This window comes from Hyla sarda, chromosome 8 (assembly GCF_029499605.1).
Source record: "Hyla sarda isolate aHylSar1 chromosome 8, aHylSar1.hap1, whole genome shotgun sequence".
Classification (NCBI taxonomy): Eukaryota; Metazoa; Chordata; class Amphibia; order Anura; family Hylidae; genus Hyla; species Hyla sarda.
In genome coordinates, this window is record NC_079196.1 from 49,967,729 (window position 1) to 49,988,743 (window position 21,015).

The window sequence follows — 21,015 nt, forward strand, 5'->3', positions numbered from 1 at the left end:
TGATGCCTTTTGGAGATTTCCATCTTTCCTTGGCTGCTTTATGCACATTAATACAAATTTTTACCTGGGGTGCCCAAACTTTTGATCCCCACTGTATGTAGGCCCTTGACAGAATAACAGGTACAAAATGGTACACTACTTGGATGCACGTATGCGGTATGCACTGATAAGGGCAGAAAAATGCACAACAATACGCAGGAAAAAATCTGTATTTTTGCAAAACACCAGCCGGTGAGTACTATTGTTTGGACTTTCACAGTATGTAGGCCGTTAACAGATTAACAGGTACAAAATGGTACACTACTTGGATGTACTTATGCGGTATGCACTGATGAGGGCAGAAAAATTAGCAACAATACACAGAAAAAAAATCGGTATTTTTGAACTTTCACATTATGTAGGCCCTTGACAGATTAACAGGTACAAAATGGTATTGTATTGTCCACAGTGCTCTCTGCTGACGCCTGATTCCCGTATCAGGAACTATCCAGGGCAGGAGAAAATCCCCATAGAAAACCTATGCTACTCTGGACAGTTCCTGACACGGACAGAGGTGTCAGCAGAGAGCAGAGTGGACAACACAAAAAAGAAATTTAAAAAGTTAAGAATTTACTCTGTAGCATACAGCTGCTAAAAAGTACTAAAAGGATTAAGATTTTTTAATAGAAGTAATTTACAAATCTGTTTATCTTTCTGGCACCAGTTAATTTACAAAAAAAAAAGTTTTCCACCGGAGTACCCCTTTTAACTCCTTAAGGACGTAGGGCGTACCTGTACGCCCTACACCCGGTCCCGGTGTTTAAAACGCTGTGACCCCGCATCACACCGGGTCGGTCCCAGCTGCTAATCATAGCCGGGACCCTGGGCTAACAGCGCGCAGCATCGATCATTGTGCCGCGCGCTGTTAACCCTTCAGACGTGGCGATCAAAGTTGACCGCCGCGTCTGAAAACGAAAGTAAACGCTTCCCGGCAGCTCAGTCGGGCTGATCGGGACATCGCGATAAAATTGTGATGTTCCAAACAGCTGGGACGCAGGCAGAGGTCACCTCACCTGTCTCCGCGATGTCCGATCGTCGGTTGATTGCTCCAAGCCTGAGCTACAGGCTTGAGCAATCAAGCCCCTATCTGACTGATCCATGCAAAGCTATGGCTTTGCAGGGATCAGCATAGGAGATCAATGTGTGCAGTGTTATAGGTCCCTATGGGATCTATAGCACTGGGGGGAAAAAAGTGAGAAAAAAAGTTAACAAAGGTCATTTAACCCTTTCCCTAATAAAAGTTTGAATCACCCCCCCTTTTCCCATAAAAAAAACTGTGTAAATAAAAATAAACATATATGGTATCGCCGCGTGCGAAAATGTCCGAACTATAAAAATATATCATTCATTAAATCGCACGGTCAATGGTGTGTGCGCCAAAAAATTCCAAAGTCCAAAATAGTGTATTTTTGGTCACTTTTTATATCATGAAAAAATGAATAAAAAGCGATGAAAAAGTCTGATCAATACAAAAATGGTACCGATAAAAACTTCAGAACACGGCGCAAAAAATGAGTCCTCATACCGGCCCGTACGCGGAAAAATAAAAAAGTTATTGGGGTCAGAAGATGCAAATTTTTAACATATAAATTTTCCTGCATGTAGTTATGATTTTTTCCCGAAGTCCGACCATATCCAACCTATATAAGTAGGGTATCATTTTAACCATATGGACCTACAGAATAAAGATAAGGTGTTATTTTTACCTAAAAATGCACTGCGTAGAAACGGAAGCCCCCAAAATTAACAAAATGAAATTTTTTCTTCAATTTTGTCGCACAATGAATCATTTTTCCGTTTCGCCGTGGATTTTTGGGTAAAATGACTAATGTCACTGCCAATTAGAATTGTTGGCGCAAAAAATAAGCCATCATTTGGAATTTTATGTGCAAAATTGAAAGCGTTATGATTTTTAGAAGGGGATGAGGAAAAAAATGAAGATGCAAAAACGGAAAAACCCTGCGTCCTTAAGGAGTTAAGGGGATAATGGTTGCGTGTTGAGTTATTTTGAGGGGGACACAATATTAAACACTGTCATACGGGCTGTCTGTGCACTCATTACTTTATATTGTAGCAGAGGGTCGTTTCACATGAAAATATAAAATATTTACAAAAGTGTCAGGGGTGGACTCCCATATGTGAGATAATGGCCCTCATTTACTAAGAAAATCGGGTTGTAAGTCTATCTTGCTTTCTTACCCGACTGCTTTTTTCCCCTGGTATTTATTATTATGTTGCATCCTGTTTGTCGCACGTGGGTTTTGTTGGTTTTGGTTTCCAACTCCTAATGAGAGTGCCCATTTATATGTGTCAATGGCTGGAAGAACTGACCAATCAGAATGGGCATTTTACTGGTAAAACCCCTGTATTACTGAAGTGCATGCACTGACTGGCTGTCTGGTAGTGCCCCCTACAGTACAGGGAGGTATTACATGTTCTGTACACTTTACCTGTACCAGTCTTAGCTGCTCCTTTTAGATACCAGGTAAGGGCAGCTCCATTAAATTTTTTTGGTACACTGTGGGGGACATTCCACAACAATACAACAAATTCGGGTTGGAAACCTTAATAAATACGTGGGAAAGCTCAGAAATGTCGGGTTACGCCCCTTTTTCGGGTTTGGGAGAATCCACATCGGGTCCGTCGGGAAAAAATGTCGCATGGTGTCGCAGACTGGCGCACGATGTCTGCGACATGGCGCAGACAAATATGCGACAAAAAAACCCGACAAAAGAGGTCGGGTTTAGAATAGTAAATGAGGGCCACTGTATATAATGATCCGGGTAACACTACTCTAAGTACACGCACTTTCCTTTATCACATCAGGGAGATTAAAGTCCACCCATAAACTGACTTCATTGTAATAACTAGAATAAGTCACTGTTTACTTACCCAGCAGAGTACACATTACCTAGACCTAGGCCCGGCTGCCTGATAGCATGAGATAAGCGATTCCTATCTGAGACGTAATACACCAGCTGTAAAGTGACTTTATTCTAAATATTTTTATTGCACCTTCTTGCTGGCACTATCTGAGGGCAGCGCCATGTGACACTCTGTAATAACCTCCCAGGATGCACTGCTTCTTCCTCATCTCGCCCTAACTTTCTAAAGGGCTATGGATCAAATGCATCTTTTCAAAACCAGACACCCGCTGGCAGGTTCTGCCGTAAGTAACCGAATATCTTTCAAAATATGTAAATATTTAATTTGTCAACACAAAGGTTTGTCTCCGATTCCATGAGTTTTATTAAATCTTGTTTCTTTTTCCACTGTTCTAATTCCCTGTCGTACACAAGACAAGACTGTAGATATTTACATTGGCAGGCTATTAATGTAGAAATGTCGCAGAGCTGGATATGTTTTTTAACTGTTTGTGAGTCATAATATAATTATGTAGAAGTCTCAGGTAAATCCAGGTACCACGTCGCAGTATCACAACAAGCTGCGCCTATTTTGTACATCACGATGTCAACTATGAGGTCAGTTTTATTTAAAAGGAAAAAATAATATATACAGTGATCCCTCAACTTACAATGGCCTCAACATACAATAGTTTCAACATACAATGGTCTTTTCTGGACCATCGTAAGTTGAAACCAGACTCAACATACAATGTACAGACAGTCCAGATCTGTGATACCTGTCAATGGCCGGAAGAACCGACCAATCAGAATGGGCATTCACTGGTAAAACCCCTGCATTACTGAAGCGTATGCACTGAGAGTGTCTAGTAGCGCCCACTACAGTACAGGGAGGTATTACATGTTCAGTACTACTCTTTACTTGTATTACTGAAGTGCATGCACTGACTGGTGTCTGGTAGCGCCCACTACAGTACAGGGAGGTATTACATGTTCTGTACTACTCTTTACCTGTATTACTGAAGTGTATGCACTGACTGGTGTCTGGTAGCGCCCCCTACAGTACAGGGAGGTATTACATGTTCTGTACACTTTACCTGTACCAGGGTTAGCTGCTCCTTTGGACACCAGGTGAGGGCGACTCCATTACTTTTTAGGACACTGTGTACTGTACAGGACCCTGAAGAAGCTCCTGTCCTCTACATAGACCAGTGTTTCCCAAGCAGGGTGGTCCCAGCTGTTGCAAAACTACAACTCCCAGCATGCCCGGACAGCCGTTGGCTGTCCGGGCATGCTGGGAGTTGTAGTTTTGCAACAGCTGGAGGCTCCCTGCTTGGGAAACACTGACATAGACAGTGATTTACAGCTCCCAGCAGATCTTTCTTACTTTTATATGTAAGGATTTGTTTTATCTGTATTAGTTATCTACTTATTTTTCTTTAATCCTCACTTTTTCCAATTTTTGGATGACATTTTGGTGCCTTTAGAACCAATTACCAGGTTTCCATAGAGTTATGGTCTCAACATACAATGGTTTGAACATACAATGGTCGTCCTGGAACCAATTAATATTGTAACTTGAGGGACCACTGTGTATATATATATATATATATATATATATATATATATATATATATAATGTTTTTTTTTTCTAAATAATGCATCACAGTTTGTCAACGTGTAGCTTTAAAGGGGTAATCCAGTGTCGAATATCTTATTTCCTATCCAAAGTATTGGGGAATAAGTGTGTGATATCCTGCCTGGCACCCCAGCTCTCTCCGTGACCTCCTCTCTATGCACGGGTTACTGTCAACCATGGCACAAAGCTGTGGCCGAGATGCCCCTCATTGTATCTCTATGGGAGAGCCAGAGATACACGAGTGATACATAGAGGGGTGTGTCGGGGCCCGTTGAGGAGATTGTGCGTTACAGCCGTAGGACCCCCTCGCAATAAGACACTTATCCCCTATCCTGTGGATAAGATGCTCCGCACTGGAGTACCCCTTTAATTTTTATTGTTTACATAAACAAATCAGCACATTGCACAAATTTTTTTCACCTTTTTTCCATTAACATTAATATTTCTGTTTATTTGTACTGTGTGCATTATATAACAGGCTTTCTGCAGTACTTACTATTGCTTGTATTGACGTGAAAACATGCTGCAGCCCATCTCATTGCCTGATCAATACTGGATATCCAGACCTCACAAATACATAAGGCTGGGTTTTTTGTTGTGTTTTTTTTGTTTTTTGTTTTCTTTTTTTTTGGCCGCACTGCCAGATGTTAGCTGCAAGTCAATAGTGAACTCCTAAATGCCAGATCCACTTGGCATTTTAGATGTTTGTGTTTTTTTTTAATCCTTTCGGCGTTTTTCAGCTACTTTGGGCTCAGAGGCTGGTTTTCAAAAATCATCCTCAAAATCCTAGTTTGGCGTTTTTATTGGGGAAAATCTTGGCGTTTTCCTCCCATAGAAGTCAATGAGAGTAAAAAAACGCCAAGAAAAACGCCATGTGGGTTCTAACTTTGGCTTTTTTGCTGGCGGTTTTTATTCTTTAGTGATCCCAAAAAGTGATGGAGATACCTTTTTGTAATAAAATTTCGTAGGGTACCATTAAAAAATAATAATAAAAAAGATACAGTAGTGATGGAAAAAATTGTATTTAATGAAATTTATCTTTTTAATAACAAAATTTGTATTCATTTTTAAGCAGAGATCAATTTATGTGTGCGGACAGGGCACTAAAAATGTAGGTGACAATAATAAAAATGTAGTGTGTGTGTGTTTTTCACTTTTTTTCTTTTAAACATTTTTTAGGTAGTACTACTACTCCCAGCATGGAACACAGTGTTCCATGATGGGTGTAGTAATACCTGTACTAATTGACAGATTGCCTCAGGTCCATTGCGATCCTCCTGTATAATATATATATGTTGACAGCCGCCCTTCCATGGTTCCCTGCACTGCCATATATACACATATTCATATTTCCAGCAGAGAGCTGTGATTGGCCAGATGGTGCCAGCCGCTCACAGCTCTTTATGGGAAATATGAATAATAGGTGTATATATACGTCAGTGCAGGGGACCATAGAAGAGCGGCCGGCCACATCTATACATTATACAGGAGGATCACAGTGGGTGTCAGGAGTGACATCCGCTGTGATCTTTCCTTTACTGCAGGTACTACAGCTCCCAACATGGAGCACACTCTGCTCCATGCTGGGAGCTGTAGGACCTGCATTAATAGACAGATTGCAACAGGTGTCAGAAGTTACACTCACTGCGATCTGTCTATTGATGCAGGTACTACAGCTCCCAGCATGGAGCAGAGTGTTCTCCATGTGTGGAGTAGTAGTACCTGCAGTTAAGGACAGATCACAGCGAGTGTCAATCCTGACACCCGATTCGATCATCCTATCTATTGCAGAGATATGGAGCGTCTCTCTACTGCGCTCGCATCTCTGCTCTGTACTCCGGTCAGTGATATGAATAGAACATCACTCATTCATATTTCCTGCTGAGAGCTGTGATTGGCTGCAACCATCCGGCCAATCCCCACTCTGGGCGGAAAATATGAATGAGTGCTGTTCTATTGATATCACTGGCCGGAGTACAGAGCAGTGATGCAAGCACTGTATAGAGCCTCTCTGCAATAGATAGGACGATCGCATCGGGTGTCAGGAGTGACACCAGGGGCGATCTTTCTATTAGTATAGGTACTACTACTCCCATCATGGAACAGTCTGTTCCATGCTGGGAGTAGTGGTACTACCTAAAAAAATGCAAAAAAATTAGAAAAAATATGAAAAACACACACACACTTTATTAAAAATGTATTAAAATGTAATTATAAAAAAAAAAAAAATTAAATACATTTTTTTTTTAGTACCCAACAAATTTTGAGAAAAACACAAAAAAAGGCAAATTCCACACAAAGGTAAAAACGGCAGAAAAAAACGCAAGAAAAAATGCCAAAACGCAGGGAAATACAGTGGCAGTTTTTCTGGCGTTTTTAAGCCTAAAAAAAATGCAATGCAAAAACCTTAGTGGAATCCTAGCCTAACGGAAACTTTTATTCTTCCTTTTGTATACCTTTCTATACCTAGCCTGTGTAAATTCAGACTTGGGTATCTATGTGCTGGGCAAATGGATATCTTTATTTGATAGCGAAATGGGAGATAGTCAGCTACACCTTTCCTTGCGCCCGGCAATCTCCTCAGAGATATGAAGAAAAGAAAGCAGGAGCCAGCGCACAGTCTTCAGATTTATTCAAGAGGTATACAAAGGTAACAGGAAAGTACACATACCGGCACTCCGGATAGGATGTGACGCGTTTCGGGTCACGTGACCCTTTGTCAAACAGACAAAGTTTGACAAAGGGTCACGTGACCCGAAACGCGTCACATCCTATCCGGAGTGCCGGTATGTGTACTTTCCTGTTACCTTTGTATACCTCTTGAATAAATCTGAAGACTGTGCGCTGGCTCCTGCTTTCTTTTCTTCATATCTTTATTTGATATTGAACCAATGTGTCCCACTGCTGACTATTTACATAGTAGACAATTTTTCCTTGAAAGAGCTACTTAGACATCCAAGTCATTGAATGTCTAACTAAAAGAAAGACAAATGGTCAATCAACAGGAGCTAGCCTGCTTTATGGACGTTTCCAATTAGCAACACGATATCTGTTCAATGATTTATCTTAAATGGGTACTCCGGTGGAAAACAATATTTTTTTTAAAAAATTTTTTATCAACTGGTGCCAGAAAGTTAAACAGATTTGTAAATTACTTCTATTTAAAAATCTTAATCTTTCCAGTACTTATTAGCTGCTGTATACTACAGAGGAAGTTCTTTTCTTTTTTAATTTCTTTTCAGTCTGATCACAGTGCTCTCTGCTGACACCTCTGTCCATGTCAGGAACTGTGCACAGCAGGAGCAAATCCCCATGGCAAACCTCTTCCTCTCTGGACAGTTCCTGACATAAACAGAGGTGTCAGCAGAGAGCACTGTGGTCAGACTGGAGAGAACTACACAACTTCCTTTGTAACATACAGCAGCTGTACTGCTGTACTGGAAAGATTAAGATTTTTAAATAGAAGTAATTTACAAATCAGTTTAATGTTCTGGCACCAGGTGATTTACAAAAAAAAAAAATAATAATTGTCTTCCACCAGAGTACCCCTTTAAAGAGAACCTGACAGCTCTTTCACCCGCACTAAACCCAATATACTGGGCTATAGTGCGGGTGAAGAGTTGTACCCCTGTACCTTTGCTGCCCAGTCAGGCAGCCTCCCCACAGTGTCCCATAGGCCCCCTGCATCTGTTCCCCTTGCATATTCATTTGTAGATATGTTATCCAGTGTATTATACTTGTAATGTGTTATAGCTTTAAGAACAAGTGACATGTGATTAACCAGTTGTCATGTGATTGTTACCCAGTGAGGTACCAGTGACCAAATGGTGACCTATGGGACCCCACCAGAGTCTCCCCTATATAAGGGAGGAGTCTTTTCAGTCTCTTGGCTATTAGAGTCTGTGCTGAGTTGCAGCAAGGTCAAGTCCTAGGTGTGTTTGAAGTCCAGAGGAGGCCTAAAGTCAGTTCAGCAGCCACAGATTCCCAAGTCCATTGCCCCACAGGTCCAGTCAAAGCCTGATAAGCTACAGAAGGGGTGAAGTCTGTCATAGTCAAGTCAGTACTAGTCATCCTGTCTCAAGTCAGCGTGGTCTGCATGCAAATCATCCAAGTCCACTGTAAGTCCCAGCAAGCCCCAAGGTCTCTGAATTCACTGGTCACCTCCGTGGGCCTAGCCAAGCTGTATAGACTGCTGCATCTGCCTGACTCAGTAAAGCTACCTGAAAGACTCACGGCAGTAGACTGTAGCACTCAGGGTAGTAGTGGATGCATTGGACCTGTGTGGTAGATGACGTGGGCAGTGCCAGGGAGTGGAGTCTAAGGTGCCACTGGTTTTCACCAGAGCCCGCTGCAAAGCGGGATGGATTAGCTGCGGCAGACAGCACCCAGGTCGCTACCCAAGGCACGACTTGACCACACAGGCGGCTGAGGAGATTCAAGGCACAGAAGGGATACGGCAACTCGTGGTCTGGATAGCAGAAGGTCAGGGCAGGCGGCACAGGTGCAAAGTCAGGAACGTAGCAGGAGGTCAATAAGCAGGCTGCACAGGAGCAAGGTCAGGTCCCGAACATTGGGGTCAGGAACACAGCAAGGCAAGATTACAAGCTGTCACGCCGAGCGCTTCGGGTTCCGCTGCTTCCCCGGAGCGCTCGCGGCGTGCCCGTGCATGCAGTGCTCCGGTCGGCACCGCTGACCGCGAGCGCTGCTTCCATGTCTCCGGTGGGGACGCGATCCGAGGTACGGGACGTGCCCGCTCTCGGATCGCGCCCCGTGTCTCTAACCTGCCCCGTCCTCCTGTTCAGTCCAGGCACACGCGGCCGCCCTCTCTAGGGCGCGCGCACACCGGGTCTCTCAGATTTAAAGGGCCAGTGCACCATTAATTGGTGCCTGGCCCAATTAGTCCCACGCACTCCCTACACTTTATAAACCCACTTCCCCTTCCTGCCCTTGCCGGATCTTGTTGCCTAGTGCCCTGTGAAAGCGTTTCTGTGTGTTCCATTGCCAGTGTACCCAGACCCTTGCCGTTGCCCCTGACTACGAACCGTTGCTGCCTGCCCAGACCTTCTGCTATGTCCGACCTTGCTCTTGCCTTGTCCTTGTGTACCGCGCCTGTCTCAGCTGTCAGTGAGGTTGAGTCGCTATCTGGTGGAACGACCTGGGGGTTACCTGCCGCTGCAAGTCCATCCCGCTTTGCGGCGGGCTCTGGTGAAAACCAGTAACCCCTTAGATTCCGTTCCCCTGGTACGGCCCATGCCATCACCTCACTGACACAGAGGATCCACCACCCGTGTCCTCCCTGCATACCAGTCCAGATCCTGACACAAGCCCTTTCTCTAGGGCACTAAGGCAAACAAAGATCCGGCAGAGGTTAGTGGGAGTTGCTGATATTTATAGGATAGGTGCAGGTGTAGATGATAATTATGGGCCAGTGTGGCCCTTTAAGTCTTAGAGCTCCGGTGCCCGCACGCCCTAGGAGGACCGGAGGAACAACAGAGAGCAGAGGTGAGTGACGGGCTGGGATTCGCATACGGGCACGTCCCGCAATGCGAATCCCGGCCCCGCCAGCTGAGGAGGAGAGAGAAGGAAAGCACTCACGGCCAGCGTATCTGGCCGGAGCGCTGAATGTTACACTACCATTGTTCTGTAACTTGGCATCGGAGTGAATATTGCCCCCGTGCCTAGCTCAGGATCCAGTGCTATTGAGGATAAACCACGGGTGGTATTGAGGATAAACCATTCCCTGGCATCACGAACACAAGGGGTTAATCCCATCTGCCCCTAGGGTAATACCATCTGCCCTGCATCACACCCTCTACCACATGTGGCAATGCAACAACTGGAGGCACCCTGGTTGGGAAGCACTGGCATAGATGCATTAGAGAATACATACATCAGAGTCCTGATTTAGTTGAATAGTACCAGCGTCAATTCCAGGATGCAGAACTGGCCTCTGTTCACACTTGTTATGATAAATCTGTTTTCTGTTGAAGTTCTAGTTTAATTCACAACGGAAGTAAAATGAAAAGCAAAAAAAAAGTAACACAACAGGATAGGGACACCTCTTTCGATGGTCATGGTGGGAAGGCTCAGTTTTATGGTTTCACAGCCTTGACAAGGGATCATGGGTTCCCACAGTACCCCTTTAACTACAAAAAGCACTTTTTTTTTTTTATATCTGTATTACTGCTACCACAGCACCTTAAAAGGTGGACTGTAAGTAGTCTCTAAACATCTAAGGCTCTTTTGTTCAGCCACAAGGCAGGGGGATATAGATACTCGCAATCCTAACAGGCAATACTCCTCTGAAGGGGTACAGACTGCTTCATCAGTTGGCTCTCAGCAGAGTACTTCTGTTACTTTTAGTGCCTTAACTTTCTACAGTGCCCAACTGTAGAGTGTAGACTGACCATGGTAGTTTATTTAACCATTCTCACTTGAACAGGGTCAGCCAGAAGCACTGCTGGTCCTGGATTACAACAAGGCTCTTATATTCTTGCTAGCTAGTAGTACCTCTGTGCTTTTAGAAACCGCTGCCTGGGTTCCCTCCTATATCAGAACAGTCAGTAGAATATACAGGATCCAAGAATTTCAAATACATCATCTTTGAAAACAAAAAAAGTTTAACGTTGGAGGCCTCTAAATAGGAGGCCAGGGCTAACCCCCTGTTACCCGATGCTCTTCTTTCCTCTCCAAAGTGATGCATTGAAGTCCTTGGGTCCTGTATAGACATGAGTGAATAACATTTTTTTTTTGTAGTAATGTATTTTTATAATGTGTTTAATAAAGTGTGTGTGTGTGTGTTCACTTTTTTTTCTCTATTTTTTTTAATTTTTTAGGTAGTACTATTACTCCCAGCATGGAACAGACTGTTCCATGATGGGAGTAGTAGTACCTGTGGTAATAGACAGATAACACTGGGTGTCACTCCTGACAAAAAAAAATATGATTTAGAACGAAAACTAGAAACAAAATTATGAAATGCACTCCTGATTTATTTTTAATATTGAATTTTCTGATCCCTGTCTGCTCCCGAAAATTGAAAGACAAAAAAAAAGTTCATGTTAATTTTTAAACAGGTATCAATTTATGTGGATGGGCAGGGACCTAAAAATGTAGCCAACAATAAATAAAATTTAGAAAGGGGCCATTTAAATGTAAAAATAGTATATTTTTTTATAATTAATTTTTAATTTTTTTATTTTAATATTGTGTTTAATAAAGTGTGTGTATGTGTGTTTCACTTTATTTTTCTCTATTTTTTTAAAAAATTTTTTAGGTAGTACTACTACTCCCAGCGTGAAACAGACATAGTACCTGTACTAATAGACAGATCGCCCCGGGTGTCACTCCTGACACCCCATTCGATTGTCCTTTCTATTGCAGAGATGGAACGGCTTTCTCCTGCGCTCGTATCTCTGCACTATACTCCGGCCGGCCGGCCAGTGATGTGAATAGAATTCACATCACTTATTCATATTTCCCGCAGAGAGCTGTGATCGGCCAGATGGCTGGAACCAATCACAGCTCTATGCGGGAAATATGAATAATAGGTGTATATATGGCATATAATCATACTACAGTGGGACCAGAGGAGAACGGCCGACCACCCGCATCTATACATTATACAGGACAATTGCATCAGGTGTCAGAAGTGACACCCGCTGCGATCCGTCTCTTAATGCAGGTACTACAGCTCCCAGCATGGAGCAGACAACCGCTGCGATCGTCCTATCTATTGCAGAGATGCGAGCATAGGAAAAAAACTGCTTGCATCTATACATTAGGCAGGACGATCGCAGGGGTGTTGCTAATTAATTTAATTGTTACTTTGAATCGAGTCAAAGTTCAGATTTGGTCCGAATCTAATTTTTCATGAAATTCGATTCGCTCATCTCTAGTCCTGTGCATCATCAAAATATAGGAACTGTCTCCATGTATGATAAGTACTGCAGGAGCATGGCCTTGAAGGTGGACAGTAGGGGTTATCACACCTGTAGATTATTTTTTTAAATCCTCTTTTTTTTAGAAGAAGGTAATCTAGGGAAGAGAAGAAGAAGAAAGTATAAAAGAAATGCAGCTCCAAATGTCTGATCAGTCGAAATCAAAAATATCTCTGATACCTGACCTTTAAAACATAACCTTTATTAATAATGCAATCAGATCCACACTAACATATGAGAAGATGTGGAAATCAAAAGTCCACATTATGATAATACAGGAACGAAATATCATGGTGAGAAAGTAAAAACCGTACTTAAATAGTCTTACAAAGTTTGTAAAAAAAAAAAATTCTTGCTAAATGAAAGGATAGGACAAAACTAGTCCATAATGAATCCTCTTTGTGTTCTATCTCTTCTAGACCAGGTACACATAGGGCAGTCTGTTGTAATTTATGATGCAAGTTTTGATGTGATTTCATAGGCAATGTAAGCTGTGAATCCTAAAGGCATAACAAATATTTAGGAAAGACGGATATTACCCATTTTTGTATCTACTTAGTTTTTGGCTAAACCATGCATCAAGAACTGCCCTTTATGAGCCTGGCTTTAAAGGGGTATTCCAGCAAAATACATTTTCTATATGTTGTTGGGCATGATGTAAAAATAACCACCTACCCCTGTCCCTTGTAGATTGTCGCTATTTGTCTCGTCTCCCTGCTTCCAGGACGAGAGTGCAGGTCCTGCCTCCTTAGCCAATCACTGGCCAAAGCCCGACACCACTGTGAGCAGTAATTGGTTGAGCAGACAGGTCCTGCTCTTACTACTCCTCCGCTTAGAAGTATGGAAAAAAAGTGAGCAGTGGGGGACTAGTAATTAATTGAAGGGGAGCTTTGGGGGACCACGGTAGGAAAACATTGCTTATTTGTCATTTATACATCATGCCCAAAAAAAAAATTATATTGATGGAATACCCATTAAAAGGAGATTTGCCACCAACAAGATTCATCCACTGGCTAGATGGTGAATGTCTGATTTCTTGGTACCCCACCCCTGGGACCCCAAACAATTACAAGATTATGCATCTGGGCATTTCTATTCTGCTCTGTAGGTCTGACAAAGATACCATATTCAAGTGCTGTACTAGGCTATCTTCATCAGTTTCATAGGGAGCATGCATGTCTGACAATCACTGTTTAAATGGGGGAATTGGGAACCTGTTTTTGTTATCAGTGTGGCCCTTAGAAACTCATCACCTATCCCAATGGTCTCCAAACTGTGGCCCTTTCAATACTACAAATCCCAGCATGCCCAGACAGCTGTTGTTGGAGGGAAAATCCCTCCTTTTCAATGTTTTTTGTTGATTAATTTCTTGTAGTATTTTTAGAATGTTCAGTTCTTGTATACAGTATCAGTTTTTGTATCAGTTCTGATACAGATCTTGAGAACTCTTACAGAGCCATGTAGTTAAATGATGAAAAGGCCAAAGCCCAGACTTATCTGTTTCTGGTCTTCTGCTACTCCTGTCTCCTGCCTGCTTTCAAGACAAAAGCACAGAGCAGGACCTTCCCGCTCAGCCAATCACTGGTGGAGATGGGACACCACTGCGGTCAGTGATTGGCTGAGGGGGTGGCTTCTGTTCCAAGCTCACATTCTGGAAAAAGGCAGAAAATAAGAGTAGCACATGACCATTACAGACAAAACAAGAGCTGAACCTGCAGGGGGCATAGATAAGTATACAGTTTTTTTTTTCTTTCTATGGCCCCAGTAGTCTATATTTTTTGAATGTCTCAATACCACTTTAAAAGTTACGATATACTATTTTATTGTGCGGTTCACTGTATGAACAGTATGCAGTGAGCTCCCCCTAGAGGTAACTGCAGGCAGCTTTTAACTTTATGTCTGGGATGTAAAGCTTTGTATCTTAAAAACAAACAAAGCTCCATCTGATCTAAAGATGTGTTATCATGAAAATGCCTTTAGATAGAGTCTGATTAAGAAAGAAAAATAGCTACTACTTAAGAGGACCTAGGAAACCTCACAACAGACGGATGTTAGACAATTCCATTTATATGGATTTTGCTGCTGTCTTGTAATAGTTTAAGTCAAGCTCAGGCAATAAATAAAGGTTACAGTGACCCCTCGACCTACGATGGCCCCGACATACGATAATTTCAACATGCGATGGCCTCTCAGAGGCCATCGCATGTTGAAGGTAGCATCAACATACGATGCTTTTGTATGTCGGGGCCATCGCATAAATGGCTACCCGGCAGCGCTGACTGCTTTAGCTGCCACCGGATAGCCGTTTACGGTGCCCCGTGTGGTCCGCTGACGATCACTTACCTGTCCTCGGGGCTCCGGCGCGTCCTCTTCGGGATCCTCTGCATCGTCGGCGCTCTCCATCGTCGTCATCACGTCGCTGCGCACGCCGTCCCGTCATCCAATAGGAGCGACGTGTGTAGCGACGTGATGGCGGTGACGGAGAGCGAGGATGCCGGGGAAGAAGAGGCCTTGCCGGAGCGTCGGGGACACCACGGGGACGCGGCGACAGCGATGGATGGCGACATCCCGGGCAGCGGTGACGTGCGGTGACGGTCCGGAGCGGCAGGGACACGTGAGTGCAACTTCCTCTAACAGTGGTCTACAACCTGCGGACCTCCAGATGTTGCAAAACTACAACACCTAGCATGCCCGGACAGCCAACGGCTGTCCGGGCATGCTGGGTGTTGTAGTTTTGCAACATCTGGAGGTCCGCAGGTTGTAGACCACTGTCCTATACTTTACATTGCACGGATCCCTCAACATGCGATGGTTTCAACAAACGATGGTCCGTTTGGAACGGATTACCATCGTATGTTGAGGGACCACTGTATTTTCTTCTCTGACCTGAATACATGTAGACTTTCTGGACATAGAAGGTTTTCTTCTTTATATATTTCAGTGTTTGTTACAATGCTGTAAGATGTAAAGATGTTAAATGTTTCAATTCAAAATAATACTCAATGTAATAGATTCGTTTTTATAATTCTATGTCTTTCAGTATGAAAAAGTCTATCAAGACCTGAAGAACACTTCTAAAAATGGAGAACAATTTTGCAAAACACTTTTGTCCGTTCTACAGCAGAGGTTAGTAAGAACTATCTATGCTATATCTGCAATTTTGCCTGGAGTGCCCTTTATAGATTTCTCATTCTTCCAAGAAAGAGCCTTGACCGGCTTAACTTGTCACAGAGATGCACAAGGATGCAGTCTATCACAAGCCCTTTTCTGAAATGAGAAAGGCCCCCACATACCTTCTCCTCTGGGCCAGTAAGCACCTGCAAAGCTCGAGGATATAAAGGGGTACTCTGCCCCTAGACATCTTATCTCCAAAGGATAGGGGATAAGATGTTTGCATGCAAAAGAGGTTCTGCAGCACTCCAAGATCAATTCAAAGTGGTGTACTATCCCATGTACAAGACACAACGTTTCAATGGCCTCTCACCGTCTTTTTCAAGCATGTCAAATAAGATGTCTGATCGCGGGGGGGGGGGGCGCTGCTGGGGACCCCCAAGGTCTCTCCTGCATTACCCTCGTTCACCAGCTGCAGGAAACGAAGAACGTTCTGTGGCTGATGATGGGCAATACATGGGCCGGAGTATTGTTAAGTCACGGCCCGCCCCCTCCTATAGGCTTGCATTGAGGGGGCGGGGCAGTGATGTCATGATACTCCGGCCCCTGTATCATGAGTCATCACGCATGTAGCAAACTTAGGGGGGCTGCAGGAGAGATTGCGGGGGTCCCCAGCAGCGGGACCCCCCGTGATCAGACACCTTATCCCCTATCCTTTGGATAGGGGATAAGATGTCTAGGGCGGAGTACCCCTTTAAGGAGAAACATTATCGTTTTAGTCCCATGGAGAAAGCAGGGATGGAGACTAAAATGTCCTGTGGTTTAGGATGTCATTATACTCTAAACAACATAGAAGAACATGCTGTAGTTAAACATAGATCTTTGGCCCGAACATTAGGTTGACACCCAGGTGGAAGCATAGAGGCTTCACCTGGGGGGGGGGGGGGGGGAGGAGAAGTTGCCCATAACAACCAATCAGACTGCTTCTTTCATTTTGCAGAGGCCTTTTTAAAAATGAAAGACGCAAGATGATTGGTTGCCATGGGCAACTTCTCCTCTGGACAGATTTTGATTAATCTCCCCCCTTTCTCTCTTGTATGGAAATTTGTTGTAATTTGTGAGCCCTACCCATGGTCACTAATGCTATGTGGACTACTAACTTTACACATAGAACTTAAATGGGCACTGTCAGATACAAAAAGTTTTGATATGTTGTAAAGCCTGTATAACCAATAGGTTTTGCAATTGCTTTCATTAGAACATTTTCAGTATTTCATACTGAAAAATCCAGTCAAACAACTGCCCCCCCCCCCCCGCCTGCTTGGACACATACTAGCCCTACTGTGTCCATGCATCATCACCTATGTCATGGACACACTTCCTTGATTGACAGCTGTGAGCACAGGGCTCACAGCTGGAGGAAAAATCCTCCCACTGTCATCTTGTGTCCCGCTACTGTCAGTGAGGACAATCTGGGAGTTGTAGTTTTGCTAATGCTAGGGGAGATGTGAGCAGACAGCATACTGAGGGAGGGGGCGGAGACCTGCACAGTGAGGCCGCGCCCCCTCCCTTTGAGAAGAATTCAGACTAGTTAGCTAAATTAAAAGTGTAATAAAAAAATCATAATAAAGGTGCTAGACACATAAAAATTAGATGTACAGGCTCAGGATTAGGAACTGAGTGATATATAAAAAATAATAATTTGGTTGGATCTGACGGATACGCTTTAAGGGCATGTTCACACAGGACTGAAAAGCTGCAGATTCAATGCAGACTTTCCAAATTAAATGCATTTTTCAATCTCATTTAGTTCCTGTGGATAGGGAATAACAAGCAGATTGGTGGGGGTCGACAATTGGGACTGATCACGAAAATGTAAACAATATGGTACCAGGAAAAAGAAGTGTCAACCGCGCCCACACGTCCACCAAACATTTATGAGTTTAGTGCTCGGAAATGTTTGGCAGACTCATAGACAATGAATAGAGCTGTGGCCGCGCAGGCCTGGTCGGCGCCAACTGTTCCAAGTACGATTATGTCCCCAATCTTGGTACTGCTATTTTAAAGTATTGTCCACCTTGGACGATCCCATTTTATTAGAAGGTCTTCCCGATGTTACAGTGTCCTGAGCTTGGACCCCCTGCAAATTGTTTTGGGAACCTAGCATCAATTGGTAAATTCTGAAGCCAAATACATATTTGTAGCCATTCTCTGCTCTGAACTATGAAGTAACTTTGTTTTGTGTTTATAGCCATAATTTAAATAAAATACATTTATGATGTCTGTAAAGAGAAATGAAATATCAGCACTCACCAGTGTGGCGGCAGAGTCTTCTTTATTGAGACATACCGGCCGGACGAAGCACACCAAGTGTGCGAAACTAGAGCTCGGTCACCACCACTTGTCCCCCCACCACCCCTCTCTTCTGTACCCCGCATGTGAGTATGTCTCAATAAAGAAGACCCTGCAGCCACACTGGTGAGTGCCGATATTTCATTTCTCTTTACGGACATCATGAACTTTGCTTGCAGTATCTGAGCACCACCTGAGGCATTACAGCTACACCAACTCCTACCTGCCATCCCACATCCAGTACACTCACGCAGTGCCGCACTACCTTCTATGTGAAAAATACATTTATGCCTTGTGCCTTCCATTTATAACAACAAAGTGATGGATCCTTCTTATGATAAATAGTAGTGGCATACCATCAGCCTCATTGAGTTGGGCATCTGTCTGTCATTTTTACGGTCAGAATATTGAAGCATGCTGCACTGTTCTGGTCATCAAATGCGATGAAACCATCATTGGGGACCGGGGTCTCTGATGGATATGTAAGCAGAGAATAAGAGGTACTGGATGCAAACAACAACGGAAATATTGCAAAGATACACTGGATTTTTCTTTTGTTGACTCTATAGCCAATATTATCTCAGGGTGGAGTCCCACACTAATGTCAAACAATATATATATATAAAATGAACAAATATGCAGTAAATAAGGTGTGGTGGGAAAAATGCCCTGGAAGGAGAAGAAAAGCGGCATAGGGATGTTATGTACCTGGCAAGGCTACTGTGAAGATGTCCACATACAGTGTAATCTGACCACTCTTGGCAGATAATATTTCAGTTGTGTTAATGTAAAGTTAAGGCCAATTTTCATTACATAAGTGTAATACAGGCCACAAGTGCTGGCCAAACTGACATCATTAGGGAAGGGTCACACATAAGACTTAATTATTTAATACAGATTTATTAAAAGCTTGCCTACTCACTGCAGAAAAAAAATAGGCGTGGAAATTGCAGCAAAAGAATTCCAAATAATTTGGATGTTTTTAAAGCCTAATTTGCATAAGAAATTAAGCCTTAGAAATAAGCTACAATTATAGTTGTTAGCTGGTGTAAATTGTAGTAAATTTGGTGTACACAGAGGCCGCACCATCTTTGTGCAAGGCCCCGTCCACTAAAAACATCAAAAAGTCACAATTTGTTTAGCCTAAAACAGCAGTTTGGACAAAAATTTTAGACTATTTGCAGCTCTGTCCCAGACTCAAACATTAATTCACCCAAACTTTAAGAATCTGACTCTAATCATTAAACATAAAATCTAGCTCCATTTCATCCCATGTACTGAATATTCTGAATTTAATCGGATTGGTTATGTCACATTGCATATGATCATTATTTATTCTTTTTTATTTAGTATATTTGTTTGATACTGTTCTCTTTCCTTCACCTTGAAATACCTCAATGTAATATTACAGGGCTGACCTTGAGCTGACCTACGCCAAGGGACTTGAGAAGGTTTCCAATAAGCTGACGAAAGCTCTGGATGGCATGAAAAAGAAGTAAGTAAACATTTGCGTATAATACATTCAGTATTGATAAGTAACACAATGTAAAACAATGTGCTCTATCACATTATAACCTGAATGCTGATCTGAGAACCCACCATGCAGCAAACCCAAAAAAATGAAATGTTCTTTGACACAATTTTTTAAATAAAAAATGGCCTTATTATCAATTGTCAGCCACATACATACGATATACTGCAACACAGCACAGGCTAGGGAGCATCACACAATAAATGAACACGCTTACCATACATACACTAAAATTCCTGTATTCATACCACATGCTACACTTACATTCCTGCATGCATTATGAAACATAGTCAAACATTAAAGCATTGCAGACAGTTATAAGAGATGGGAGTTGGGAAAGAAGGGGGGTAGGGAGGTGTGATCACAGGATTGTAGATTTATTGGGAGACAAAACATATGAGGGGGGGGGAAGAGAAAGTATTGGGGTATCAATCCTCTTCTTCTTTCCTACATAAGTCCTGGACAGACTTCCTCTCTGCATAGATAATCAGGCGTGTCCTGGCAAACCACAAAGTATCTTTGACAATATTGCATATTAAGGTACTACAGAACCCAAAGTGTGCATAAGGCAATTATATTCCTGAGGATGCCGATATTCCTTGTTAAGTACCCTTACCCTACGGGCTGAACGGCACCTCCAAGGAATGATGTCTCCCCTTTTTACAAAGCTTATGAAAGAAAGAAAAAAAAAGCTTAAGGATGCGGCACATAGTATGCCCTTCTCCGAAAGGGCCAAAAGGCACCTGTAAGGTTCAATGTCCCATTTCGCCAAAGCTACTAGGGAACAGCAAGTGCTTATGGCATTCACCTTGGCGTTAGCCCGGGTGTCAGCCTAAGGAGTCGAATACAGTTGGCATCCCTGCCGAAGCAGGGGCGCCCTGGTATGCAGTGAGGTACAGAACCTAATGGGCACACACCTTCCCTAGACCAACAGGAGGGACACCCAGAAAGGCACCGCACCCTGACCAATCCTGGTGAACATACAAACATGAAACGTGGCACAGTGAAAAAAAAACACACAAATAAATAAGTGGATGTAGCAGTGCAAGTGCTGTCTAGACATCTGTCCGGATCTATAAAAATTCCCTGAACCTAGCCAGATAGCCGGGATTGGAAGGTTGCTGAAAAGGTGTGAGGTAGTAATGCCTGTGTCAACACTCAGTGAGCCGGAAACTCTGACCCTTAGATGTGGCACCTAAGGGTCATCAGGGCATTAAGCTCATCAGGGCATTGAGCTGGCTTTGGGACCCATCCCTCCATGTAGAGCCTTCTCAGCAGTCGACTGAAACCACTAATAAGAAGAGAAACTACACCTGATCTTAGCCAAAGGCCCAAGAATCTGATGGTTTATTGAAAGAGCTTGGGTGACCATTCAGTCATCATTACAAGTCATACAATAAAAATAAATTACAATCATATATTTGATTGTATACAGCACGTTACCTAAGCTATACACTGTACCGTCAATTATTATTGAAAAAATAAGCTCTAAAAACAACACATTACAATCTGTGATCGGGGAGGGGTGTGAGATCTATG

At 43.1% G+C, this 21,015-nt stretch overlaps 1 protein-coding gene across 1 annotated transcript in view; it reads left to right on the top strand.

Annotated features, from left to right (window-relative positions):
- Window positions 1-3,064: 3,064 nt before the first annotated feature.
- The window catches only part of NOSTRIN (nitric oxide synthase trafficking), an 85,478-nt gene continuing 67,527 nt past the window's right edge, over window positions 3,065-21,015 (top strand). Inside the window, exons 1-3 of the mRNA XM_056534136.1 lie at window positions 3,065-3,208; window positions 15,523-15,608; window positions 19,357-19,440. Of these exons, the coding sequence (XP_056390111.1) occupies window positions 3,158-3,208; window positions 15,523-15,608; window positions 19,357-19,440 (221 nt within the window). The 5' untranslated portion in view covers window positions 3,065-3,157. The remainder of the gene's footprint in view (window positions 3,209-15,522; window positions 15,609-19,356; window positions 19,441-21,015) is intronic.